This window comes from Pipistrellus kuhlii, unplaced genomic scaffold (assembly GCF_014108245.1).
Source record: "Pipistrellus kuhlii isolate mPipKuh1 unplaced genomic scaffold, mPipKuh1.p scaffold_m20_p_1, whole genome shotgun sequence".
NCBI lineage: Eukaryota > Metazoa > Chordata > Mammalia > Chiroptera > Vespertilionidae > Pipistrellus > Pipistrellus kuhlii.
Genome location: NW_023425404.1, coordinates 119116697 through 119129443, shown reverse-complemented (window position 1 = coordinate 119129443; position 12747 = coordinate 119116697). Strand labels below are relative to the sequence as shown.

General features: G+C 42.0%; 1 protein-coding gene across 2 annotated transcripts in view; it reads left to right on the top strand.

The window, feature by feature from the left end:
- Positions 1–12747, top strand: part of ITIH5 (inter-alpha-trypsin inhibitor heavy chain 5) — a 79333-nt gene that overhangs the window by 60864 nt on the left and 5722 nt on the right. For both annotated transcript variants that reach the window (XM_036461320.2, XM_036461331.2), the window contains exons 8-11: positions 2961–3129; positions 5060–5369; positions 8132–8691; positions 11336–11389. In XM_036461320.2, coding sequence (XP_036317213.1) covers positions 2961–3129; positions 5060–5369; positions 8132–8691; positions 11336–11389 — 1093 coding nt within the window. The remainder of the gene's footprint in view (positions 1–2960; positions 3130–5059; positions 5370–8131; positions 8692–11335; positions 11390–12747) is intronic.

Genomic DNA, 12747 nt, shown 5'->3' with positions numbered 1-12747 from the left:
ATTACACACACAGGAAGGTTTCTGAAGGAATATGTAGTACGGCATCTGTCTAGGTGAGGGGAATTTTGTGAGTCATATGTTTTTCTTCTGATCTTTTTTTTTATTTTTTTTATTTTTAATGAATCTTTGTTATCAATCTAGAGCAGAAGTGGCCTGAGCCCAGATTACGGTCTTAGGGATGTTTAGGAAGAGAGGGGTTTACAAGAAGAGATGGGCCCAAGGGCATGAGGTGCCTGAGCGGGCAGGAAGAAGCTGCCACATGATGTCTGGTCTCTGACCTGGACCCCTGGCTGGGAGCGGCAGCAGAGGAGGGAAGGTCTGGGGAGAGAGGCAGAGCTTCCAGTCTTCCACATGTTGAGCTTGAGTGTCTGTGGGCCATGCAGGACCTATAGCTGGCAATTTAGTCTGGGCCTCATGAGAGTGGTGAGCTCTGAGTGTAAGCGTGAAAGTCAGTCATGCAATCATTGGCCGTGGGGAAGTACGTAGTGTGAGGGGGCCGAAAGCATCCCAGGCTGGTCTGAGAAGGAGGCAGCCATGCAAGGCGGGCTGTTCTGAGAAGAGGCATCCAGGGGGAAGACAGGGAAGCCAGAGGAGGAGCAGCACAGATCCTTTCAATGGAATCCAGACTGGGTGTGGCATCTGCTTATTTTCATAAGATCCTTATACACATTTCCTGAAGGTGGGAGTCAGGGTTGGGAATGGACAGGAAATTTGGCTGCCAGTGAGTCTGTCCTCTGAACAACCCAGGGTGATGGGTTAGAAGGAGGAACGGCCCACCTCCAGTGGAGGGAACAGAGTCTGGAGGGGGATTCCAAGACTCTGAAAGAAAATAAGCCCCGCCATTGCCATTCTTTCTCATGGAAGACCTGGGGGCAGTTGGGGGGGCGGGAGGGGGCTGTGGGCTGGACAAACCCTCTGTAGGATGTGAGGATGAATTTAATAAAATGGATTCTTTGTTCTCATCCCGGGGTGGATGCTTTCTGCAAGGATGTTATAGGAAACGAATCCATTAATTGCTGCCAGAAACCAAGTGAAAGAAACAAAGAAATAAGCAGAGCCGTCAAGTATGCAGGGACCTGGAAGGAATCCCAAAATGAGCTGCACATTGTAAGGGGTATAACTCAGAGCACGCTCAGCACCAGCATCTAGGGGCTGAGATTCCACTGCTGCTGGTGTCAGAGCTGGCCCTGGAGTCTGACTTCCTGGATCTTCATCCAGGCTCCCAGAGGGCACGATGCCTCATTAACTCTTTCATGCCTCAGCCGCTTCGCCTGCAAAATGGAAATATGAACACTCACTCTCCATTGGATGGGCTGTGGGAGGATTAAATGGGTCCATCGCATCATAATATGGAAAGGTCTGGCACTTGGCGTATACCTGGGGAGTAAGAGGCTCCCAGAAAAGTTAGCTGCCAATGTCATCATTATTGTGCTGCGAATGATCTCATTACGCTCCACTGCTTTCTTGACCTGGGAATGAAGATCGGGGGAAATTGAGGCACAACTTCATTCACTTAGTTAGGATCCACAAGGAGAATGTTAAGGGAACATCTGTTTGCTCAGGCTACAAACTCTGTACATTTACTATAAGAATGTAATATCCAGATTTAAAAATAAGTTCATCTAGGTTAGTTTTCTAGAGTGGGTTTTGAGGTTCCTATGACATCCGAGGGTTGGATGATGAGATATTAGAGTGAACAGTTGGATACAGGATTGAAGAGTAAGACTAGGGGCAGGGGGAGGGAACATTCAGAAGGGAGAAGAAGTCGTGATTGTTTTACAGAGGGGAAGTGCAGCGTGAGGGGGCAGCACTGACTGAGCTGGTTATAAAGCAAAGGCTAATAGAATCTGGGAAAAAACCTGTAAAATATTTTCAAGGTAAACATATATTTCCTTAGAAGAGGTTATTCTTTCTCTTGATTCTGCTGCTCCCCACCCACCAGCAAGTTCGAGCAGACACGTGTATAACTTACTGTGGGCCTGGCCCTGTTAGGAATATTTTTTGCTGGTAACTTATTTAATCCTCGTGGCAACCCGATGAGGTGGCACTATTACTGTTTTGCTTTTCCAGGTGGATAACTTAGGCACAGAGCAAAAGGGTAGTGATAGGGCTTACTACGCAGAGCCCCAGGGCCACCCAGAGATACGTGATGATCTAAGGTCAAGCCCAGACTGTCTGCTCTGAAGTCTGTGCTTTTAATCCCTGTAAAAGGTGCCAGATATCAGGGTGAAGGCAATTATGTAATGAGGCCTCCTTGCTTCATATCATGAATCACTTTAAATGACTAACAACAATAATGTTTAGAGAAGGCAGTGCTTTCTTTCAACATAGGGCTGATTATTTTAGAAATTCTTAGCCAGGCTTCTAGGACTTTTCTGTCTTCAGTTTCATATGGTCTTTCTTTTCTTTCCACAAGTCATGTCTCTTTCCCATACCTCTTATCCACTCATTGCGTCCATACTCACCTATCTCCCCTCTTTACTTTGCTTGAACCATCTCTTTTGTCTTCTTTGCTCCTTGCAGAATGCCCTCCCTCGCTGTCATGTTACCCAGTTCCTTTAAGCCTCATACTCCTGCTTCTCAGTGAAGTTTTTTAATGTCACTCAGGCCCAGTTTTTTCGCTTTTTAAAAATCCTACAGCATTTTTTACTTGTACTTTTGATCTTCTAATTAATTAAATGTCTGCCCATTTCTTTATTCAATCATTCACTAAATCTTTCTAGTACCTCCTGAATGTAGTGAGTTTACAAAGATGAGTGGAACATGCCTAGAAAGCTCTTACAATAAAGAGAAATATATATAAAGCAAATAATTGTTACTTGGACATTTATACAAGTGCCCTTTACAGAGTCAGCACTTAATTTTAATCCTGACTTTGAGCAGGGTGCGCAGTTTCTAAGTCAGGGGACATATGCACTAATGCAGCTGATGTGGCTGATTTTGGTTTTGCATTTGCCTAGACCAAGGATGCCCTCTTCAGAATCCTCCATGACCTCCGACCCCAGGACCGCTTCAATATCATTGGATTTTCCAACCGGATCAAAGTGTGGAAGGACCATTTGGTATCAGTGACTCCAAACAATATCAGAGACGGCAAAGTCTACATTCACCACATGTCGCCCACCGGAGGTAAATATGAGTCCCTCTTTTCACATTAGCTTGACGTGATAATAAGTGAGTAGCTAAATTTTCTGCCAAGAGACGAGGATTTGAATGCTGAAGCTATCACAGGAAAGGAGATAACAGCTGAACACTTTCCCAGAAGCTTAGGTTTCTCCGAACACCGATTCCGTAAATTCTCCTCTTCCAGGCCTGGACTAGATGGTCAATTAAGTTATGGGGGGGAGGGGGAATACCTGATAGGGTTTGGAACCTTTCCTGGTTTATCTCATGGGTCCTGAGCAATGAAGCCGGGTTTGTAAATTGTTTTAGGGTATAGAATTAAAGCCAACTAGATGAGGCAGTGTGTTGTGTGCTTAAATCTTAGCAACTTAGGAAGCAGCAGGTAGGACTGTGCCACTGCACCTTAGTTCCTTCGGCGGGGCTGAAATAGCAGAGCAGGAGTCCCAGGGGCCTGCGAAAGGCCGTGGATGGGAAGTGCTATGGGCTCCGAGCCTCTGCACGCTTTGGTGCCAGGTTAGTGTGCAGAGGAGGGAAATACATAATTCTAAGAAAACTAGATTATCAGAACAGTGTGCTAATGTTACCCGGCTGTGCTAGATGTAAGTTCCTTCAACTCGGGGCCTGGGTCTTACTCGTGCTGTCATCTTCATCGTTAATACAATGGACACATGGCAGGTGCTCAGTATTGGAGTGTTTGTTGGAACTGATCCTGACCACTCCCTCCTTTTTTCCTTCCTTCCTTCTTTTTTTGAAGCTCCACCTGAGTATATGTTTATTAATTTTAGAGAGAGGAGAAGGAAGAAAGAGAGAGAGGGAGAGACATTGATGTGAGAGAGAAACATAAGTCGGTTGCCTCCTGTTCACACCCCACATAAGACTGATCCCTCAACCAGGAATCAGACCCACAACCTTTCCATGTACAGGATGACACTCCAACTGAGCCACACAGGGGGCCCTCCCCACTTTCTTAAAGGCCATTCACAGGGACACCATTACTTGTTGTCTCAGTTATTTTGCTTTGGTGGTCATCTGGAAACCTATGACACATCCAGTTCAATCTTCTTCCATTGAGAGTTTCTATTTGTCTTACATTCATCATTTCTTCTCCAAGTCAAAGTTCTGATTTCCCACATGAATTTCATTTGGAACTTCATCTTGCTTAGACTGAACTTTGACTTACAATGGGGTTTCTTACCAGTCTCCACCACAGTGATATTTAGGAACTTTTACCAGTTGATGGGAGAAATACTAGATTAGATTTTATGCACTATTATACAATAGCATTGATCTATGGCAGGAAGTTGACAAGGCTGTCTAGTCCTTGATCAGAAACTCTTCATATTCTATATACCCCAGCTTCTAGCATAGCCCCTGACATATGTATGTTACATTCACATTACAATTAAAATGTTACGTGGAGGTGGGGGATATGACTTTAGCAATTGGTTGGTGTGTATTACGTTTTGGAATCCAAACCTTAGAAACCTTATGGTTCCCTCTATTTTTTTCATGGCACTTCATTGCCCCAACCTCTGCAGGTGGACAGAAAATAAATCTGCTCTTCTCAAAGATGTGAAACATCAGGGTTGGGAGCATAGATTCTGAAGTCAGATTGCTGGATTTGGATCCAGCTCCACCATCCACAAGTCATTTAATCTCAGTAGCCGCAATTTCTTCATTTGTTAAATGGGGATAACAAATGCTGTTATTAGGATAAAATGAGTTAAGATGTTTAAAGTACTTAACAAACAGTTGCCAAGTTTCTAGATAGGCCGAGTGACTTAGAATCACCCCATATGCCTGGGGGTTTCTTCCTCCCCCTCCACATGCCACTCCTGCTAATTCTCGAACAGCTGTGAGTAAACCACAGCCATGAATGTGCAGCCAGGCTAAGGAGACGGACACAAGCTTGAGCTGTCTTGTTTTGGTCCCACAGGCACAGACATCAATGGGGCCCTGCAGAGGGGCATCAGGCTGCTCAACAACTACGTGGCTCACAATGACATTGAAGACCGCACCGTGTCCCTCATCATCTTCCTGACGGATGGGAAACCCACTGTTGGGGAGACTCACACCCTCAAGATTCTCAACAATACCAAGGAGGCCGCCCGAGGCCAAATCTGCATTTTCACCATTGGCATCGGGAATGACGTGGACTTCAAGCTGCTGGAGAAACTGTCGCTGGAGAACTGTGGCCTCACACGGCGTGTTCACGAGGAGGAGGATGCAGGCTCACAGCTCATTGGGTCCGTTTGCTTGTCTTCTTGGGATAATGATGAGAGGCTCTCAGAAGGGGATTTAAGGGTTGGGTTTTACAAGAGACTAGGAAATGAGAATTGTTAGCTGCACCTTAGCCTTGAGTATCCTGGAAATGACCATAACTCATTACACTGGGAGATGTCATAATGGGGTTTGAAATCCATTAGGCAGGTCTGGCTGCAAATTCTGGTTATGTTTTATGACTCTAGGCAAGATTTTAAGTTCCCTCATTATAGAGTGAGGATTATGGTCAGTTGACAGAATTTAATGAGAAAACCTGTATAAAATATTGGCAGAATGGCTATCATGTGTTAGGTATTCAACTAGCTATTCTGATTATAATTGTCTTCTTAACATCTCAAAGCACTTCCTGCTATATTTATTCTAATTCCACCCTCTTCAGTAGCTAGGAGAAGTAGTTATTTCTATGTTGAATAGTAATTAAAATTATCATATTTTAATTTGGAAGCTAAGTGACCATTTGACACTAGTTCCTGATCATATCTATATATATAAAAGATTAAGTGACTGACCAACTGGCTAACAAGCTGGTAGCTATGACATTCACACTAACCACCAGGGGGCAGACACTCAACTCAGGAGCAGAAACCACAGGCATGGAAACATGGAACAGACTGATGAATCTCAGAGGGAAGGGAAGAGAGGGGAGGGCAGGAAGAGATTAAGCAAAGCTCTTATATGCATATTAGAGGCCTGGTGCACAATTCATGCACTGGTGACATCCCATGGCCTGGTCTGTGGGGCCGAAACTGGCTCTCTGACATCCCTCAAGGTGTCTTGGATTGTGAGAGGGCGCAGGGGAGAGAGAGAGAGAGAGAGAGAGAGAGAGAGAGAGAGAGAGAGAGAGAGAGAGAGGGAGAGAGAAAAGAAACTAGAAGTGAGGGCTTCTAATTAGTTCAATGCCTTCCCTTTGATATCATGTTGTCAACATGAGATATAACTTTGCTGTTGATTCAATGACATAATGACGCCCAGCTCAGCACTATTGCTTTAATCCACTTTGTGGCATAAATAGTAGTTACTTAAAAGAAAAAGTGAGCTTCAGGTACCTTTATAGGTGTTTAACAGCCATAATAAAAGAATATTAATTAATGATAAATCTAATTAGAGGTCTATAAGATGAAAAATAAAGATAGGTCCTTGAGATGAAGCTAGCCACCATTGTTTACCCAGCATTTTTGTCAAGATTTAAATAAAAACACAGATTAGCTTCCCACATTTTCAAAATCATTCAAAACTACATTAAAAGAGGGAGAATTTAATACATTAAAAAATAATGTGTCCATAAGCAAAAGCAAGTACAATACATTGAAACAAACGGACTGCACTAACATACTACTAAAAATATTGTGACAACCCAACATTTATTGAGCACTTACAATATGACAGACATTTCTACAGGCAGAAATCCTAGGAGTGGGTATATGAGGGTAAAGGCTAAGCTGACATTCAGATGACTTTCTCCTGTAACAGTCTGCACAGCTCAGTTTGGCTCCATGAGGTCATTCAGAGACTCAGGTTCCTTCCATTTTACCGTTCTACACCCCTTAGATGTTGTTCTTAACTGCAAGGTTGAAATAAGGTCATAATGATTTCTGTATTCCAACTCTAAAAGTGTGGAAGGAAAAGAAAGCCAGAGCAAGCCATTCTATTTTATGCAAGAATTACAGAAGTTTTGCATATCGCTTCCACTCCTATTCCATTAGGGTTAATATGACCATATTTGGCAAGAATAGAGGCTTAGAAAAGTAGTTTGTAGCTAGATGGGCTTCATCAAGTTAAAAATAATTTATTATGAAAGAAGGGGAGACTGGGTCTGGGAGACAGCAGTCTACCAAAGTGGTTACTATTAATGTTCCAATTTTATAGAGGAAGAAACTGAAGTTTAGAGAGGTGAGGTTATGTGTCCCAAGACATACAGCAAGTAAATAGCTGAGGTGGAAGTCTAATGCCCAGCCTATGCTTTTTAGATTTTTGGAAAGGGATTTTAATTGCCTCTTTATGCAAAAAGTAGCAAGCTTGTGATGTAACTAGAAGAAAAGCTAATGTAATGCTGCTTTACACAAAAGCATAGTGGCAAGGTCAAGGTCAGATTTCTCAAGTATAATGTGCTTATTAAAGCATATGTGCAACATGTCTTTGGTTCTAAGAAAAATGTTTTAAGAGGCAACATGTCTTTGATTCTAAGAAAAATGTTTTAAAATGTTTTTTTAAGTTTTGAGAAACTTAGGTGTGTACAAAGGAAAGTTACCGAAAGTGGTTATGGGACCTTGTAATCATGTCATCTGAAGAAGAGTTCATAAAACTGGAATTAATTAGACTGCATAGAGATGATGCCTAAGAACAGTGTTTGCCATGCCCCTAAATAACTGTTATGTTGAAGACAGATTATGCTAGTTCATGCTGTGCTGCTCCAAAGGCAAAAGTGAGACCAGTGGGTGGAAATTTCAGGGAGAAGACTGTGATCTACTACAAGGAGGTTCCTCCTCCTCCTCTGAGCAGTTGAAAGAGAGGAGGAAGCTTTATGAGGCATAGTTCTTGATCACCAGCGGTGTTCAAGCTACTGCTGTATAGCCTCCTATGAGCACTGTTCTGCTGGTAGAAGTTGGATTTGATTGCTTCTAAGATAAGCTCACCCTTCTAACAGCCCATGATTTCCTTTAGGACCTGCACTACCTGCAGTCAGGGCTGGATCTTAACTCTCTCTCACTCTCTTTCTTTACTCCAGGTTCTATGATGAGATCAGGACCCCTCTGCTCTCTGACATTCACATCAATTACCCACCCAGCTCCGTGGAACAGGCTACCAGAACCTTCTTCCCCAACTACTTCAATGGCTCAGAGATCATCATTGCTGGGAAGCTGATGGACAAGAAGATAGATCGACTGCACGTGGAAGTCAGGGCCAGCAACAGTAAGAAATTTGTCATACTGAAGACAGATGTGCCTGTGGGGCCCCAGAAGGTGGGGAATGATGTCATAGGAAGCATCCGGCCCAACGGTGATGGTGAGAAGGACCCCAACCACCTTGAGCGTCTCTGGAGCTACCTGACCGTAAAGGAGCTGCTGAATTCCTGGCTGCAGAATGACGACGAGCAGGAGAAGGAGCGACTGAGGCAGAAGGCCCAGGCTCTGGCCATGAACTCTCACTTCCTCACCCCGTTCACCTCCATGAAATTGAAGAAATCCACACTGCAGACAAGGAAGCTGGAGGACAGCTATGGCATGTCTGCTGCAACAGGGCCTGAGACAGTGGTGCAGAGTCTGCAAGGCTCCAACCTGCAGCCAGGTAACCAACTCCAGGGATGGCCAAATGTAGGAGCCTAACATGTCCTTTCTGCCTCCTTCTCAGGCAAGGTCACCTCAGCAGGAGTCTGTTTTATTCTGTGGCATTATAATTTTATAAGCAATAACCCCACCTGCAGCTCCTAGTTTTCAGAGTGTGTGTTCAATTATTGTGTTTGTACTGTTATACACTGTGGATCTCTATAGAGACACTAGAGAGGATGACAGTTGTCTTAGAAAGGTTGCCTGGTGAAAATCATCCATCCATCAATCACCAATATTGAATGCCCAACATTTGCCAGTCATTAATGGAGGCACCAAGATGAACTAACAAATAGACCATATTCACTCTTTAAGTGCCTTTCCACGTATTTAAGTACTTCAGAGTTATATCATTTTATGTGTATGCTAGATTTACTTTCCTGAGAACATAGGTGAGAATTCCTGATTCTTGAGAGAATTCACCCTTTTCATACTTGTCACTCAGACTCTAAATAGTAACCGTCTAAGGTCTCAGCTACATTTTGATGGGGAAAATAGTAGCAAGGAGAACAGGAAGTGGAAAAGAAAATTAGTTCAACCAAAACTGAGGGTTACATTCTCAGTAGTATCTGTTTGTGGAAAAGGGCCTTTTTTTTTTTTTGTATGTGTAACATTTTCATTAAATTTCTGTCAAGTTCACATCTCCTTGTGAACTTGGGGGAGATATTACCCTTGGACCTGCAAATGCTGTCTCATTTATTCCTCACACTCTAAACTCCTAGAAGAGCCCAGCTAGTGTGACTCAGTTGTTGGGCATTGATCTATGAACCAGGAGGTCACTAGTTCGATACCCTGGTCAGGGAACATGCCTGGGTTTTGGGCTCCATCCCCAGTAGGAGGTGTGCAGGAGGCAGACAATCAATGATTCCCATCATTGATGTTTCTCTCTCTCTCTTTTCCTCTCTAAAGTAAAGAAAAATATATTTAAAAAAAAAACCACAAAACTCTGATAAGCTCTAGATGTAGTGAAGAGAGCATACGTTTAGAATCCAGAAAGAGCTGACTTTCAGCTCACCAGCCCGCCTGAACTTCTACTCCCTCGCCTGTTAAATGTAGACAATAACTTCCCTGAAGGGCCATTGCAAGGATTGAATGTGTAAAGTTTTGGCATATATGAGAGTTCAACAAATGTTTAGAATTTCTCCCTTTGAGGAATGTAGAACTAGACATTTATTGAAAAGTTCAGACCCTGATGTAGAGGTTAAAAGTGATATGTTGCCTTTTTAGAAAGAGTGGAGCTTGTTTTGGCAAAACTAGTGCAATTTTAGTTCTGATGAAAAGCAAATTGTGTAATGCTATGGATTAGCCCTATGAAGAAATAACCAACTGATAGCTCAAAAAAATTGTTTGGAATTGAATTTTCCTAAAGCGTAAGTTAGTATTTAAGACAATCTTTGTTTTCTTAAAGCTATGATGAGTTTTTCTTTATTTCTTTTTGAGTGTCTGTGGCAGCTGCCACTCACTAAGGCTTCTCACATTAGCCATCCAAATTGAGAAGTTGCTTTCCTGTGGTCTGCCCAATTCTGCCCGGGTCCTGCTGGCCAGGGACCAGTGTGGGAAAGATAGGGACACATAGAAGCATTGCAATACTTTGATCTTTAATTTCTGTGAGGGGCAAACGTTAGTTAAGAGGGGCATAATTGTTATTACAAACAATTTGAAATAAGATATTAATGTTAGTTTATTTGTAGAAATTAATTTACTTTTGGGTTATTTTTTAATTGATCATTTATTTTTGCCTGCTGCTTTATGGATTGTGTTTATACACACAACAATAGACACTGGATTCTAATTTCCTTTTACATTTTTCTCTGTTTTTTTTTTTTTTAAGTATGGTACAAAAACACATTACATAAAATTTACCTTCTTAACAATTTGTAAGTGTACAGTTCAGTAGCAGTCAGTATATTGATGTTGTGAAACTGATTGAAAGAACTTTTTCATCTTGCAAATCTGAAATTCTGGATCATTAAACAAATATTTTTTCCTTCCTCCTATAACTACATCTGAATTAAGATGGAATATTCCCTCTAGTATATGCACAGAAATCACAGACAAAAAGACTATTATCTAATTTATAAAAACATAAAGTAATTAAGCCTCCACTTGTTGCACCTTCATTTGTGTGTTGTAAGGCCAAGATCCTTCTTTAAATCATCCCTCAAAGTTGCTGAGGGTGTCAAACAAGATACTATATGTTTAAAAGCTCTGAATAGACAAAGAGTCACACAATTACAAGGTAATCATTATTACTTTTACTCCTGGATCACCATTTAAGACAAGGAATACAGGAATACTGATTCCCAGAATAGAATTTGAATGTTTATTGTGCCTGGATTATAGAATTGTTTCCCTTTTAAGCATTTGGTCCAACCTGAAAAAAAAGCAAGATATGACTCAGCATGTATAGTATAACCCATTAAAAAATATATATACACACAAATATCTCTGTGGGAAAACAAACAAACAAAAAACAGATAATGTTTGAAATTGCTATGAATGTATCTGAAAATTATATTTTACTCATCTCAATACTCTCCTCTCATATCCCTCACTTCATCCTCTTTAATGAATAACAGTGGTTGCTATTTTCCTTTATTTTATAGGATCTACTCTCAAGAAACCATATAACCCAAGAATTAAAGTTTCCAGAACATCAGGTAAGGAAAACAATGTATGTGATTTACATGTTTAGAAAGTGGACATCCAGGAATGCCCTGAAGCCAGTTAAAATACTAGCTCATAGAAATGTGACACCGAGACCCATATTCTTAGCCCAAACCAGCAGCGTGAGGCAGTTCTGAGAATCAAGATCATCATTAAACTGTTACATAAGCACCGTGGATAACAGTCCCAGGAGCCTGGCAACAGCCCAGATGGAAGGATGGGTAGTAGACTCACAGTCTCATCATTGTGGAGTTTAAAAGACATTTGTTTTACAGATCTGAAGCAATGTGTGCTTCAGCTTCTGGTATTACAAATATATGGGGCATGCTGGTTTTACAAAAATTATTTTATTATTTTTTAATCCCTGGTTTAGAGGGAAGAATAGATAAACATACCATAAAATTTCTTTTGGCCAATTCTCTGGAATTACAGTAAAAATCCAGATGAGCCGAGACCAGTTTGGCTCAGTGGATAGAGCATCGGTCTGCGGACTGAAAGGTCCCAGATTCAATTCTGGTCAAGGGCATGTACCTCGGTTGTGGGCACATCCCCGGTAGGGGGTGTGCAAGAAGCAGCTGATCGATGATTCTGTCTCATCGATGTTTCTGACTCTCTATCCTCTCTCTTCCTCTCTGTGAAAAATCAATAAAATATATATATTTTTTAAAAAATCCAGATGAGATAACAACACAACGGCTGGGTTAGATTCTTAAAATGTGCACTTCTCTTTGTAAGTCTTGCTGCTGATGTACTGGATGTGCATGTTCATAAAACCAGAGACATCCTCAGGATGAGTTGTATGGATAGAAAACGCAGTCTCTAGTGGAGAGAATGCAATTCCTTTGAACACACGGGTGCTGATGGATGCAAGAAAATCTTTCTCTTGGATGCACGTGGAGTAATGACTTTCTCCTCTAGTTTTTGGGATAAGCAGCAGCTTTCCTTGTAAAGGGATTTTGATGAGTTGAGGAGAAATGCTGTGGTGTGAGCCCAAGAAACTCTCAGAGAACTGTCACTTAGCCATGTTCCTGCTGACTCTGTGTCCTTCACTTGTCACCAGCCCTCTGCTAGGCTTGGTTGTTACTACTGTCGGGCAAGGCTTTTGTGCATCTGGCACTATGAATGTCCCTAGTGCCATGGCACTCTCCACTTGGTGGTCAAAGGAGAAAAGAAATTATTGGAGTCATACTGGAAATTGAAGAAAGCAGGCTCCGTAATAGAGGGGGTATCCTATATAATAAAAGCCTAATATGCTAAGTGCTTGATTGTTTGTTCAACCAATCAAAGTATAATATGCTAATGATAGGCTAAGGCCGTTCAACCGCTTGCTATGATGTACACTGACCACCAG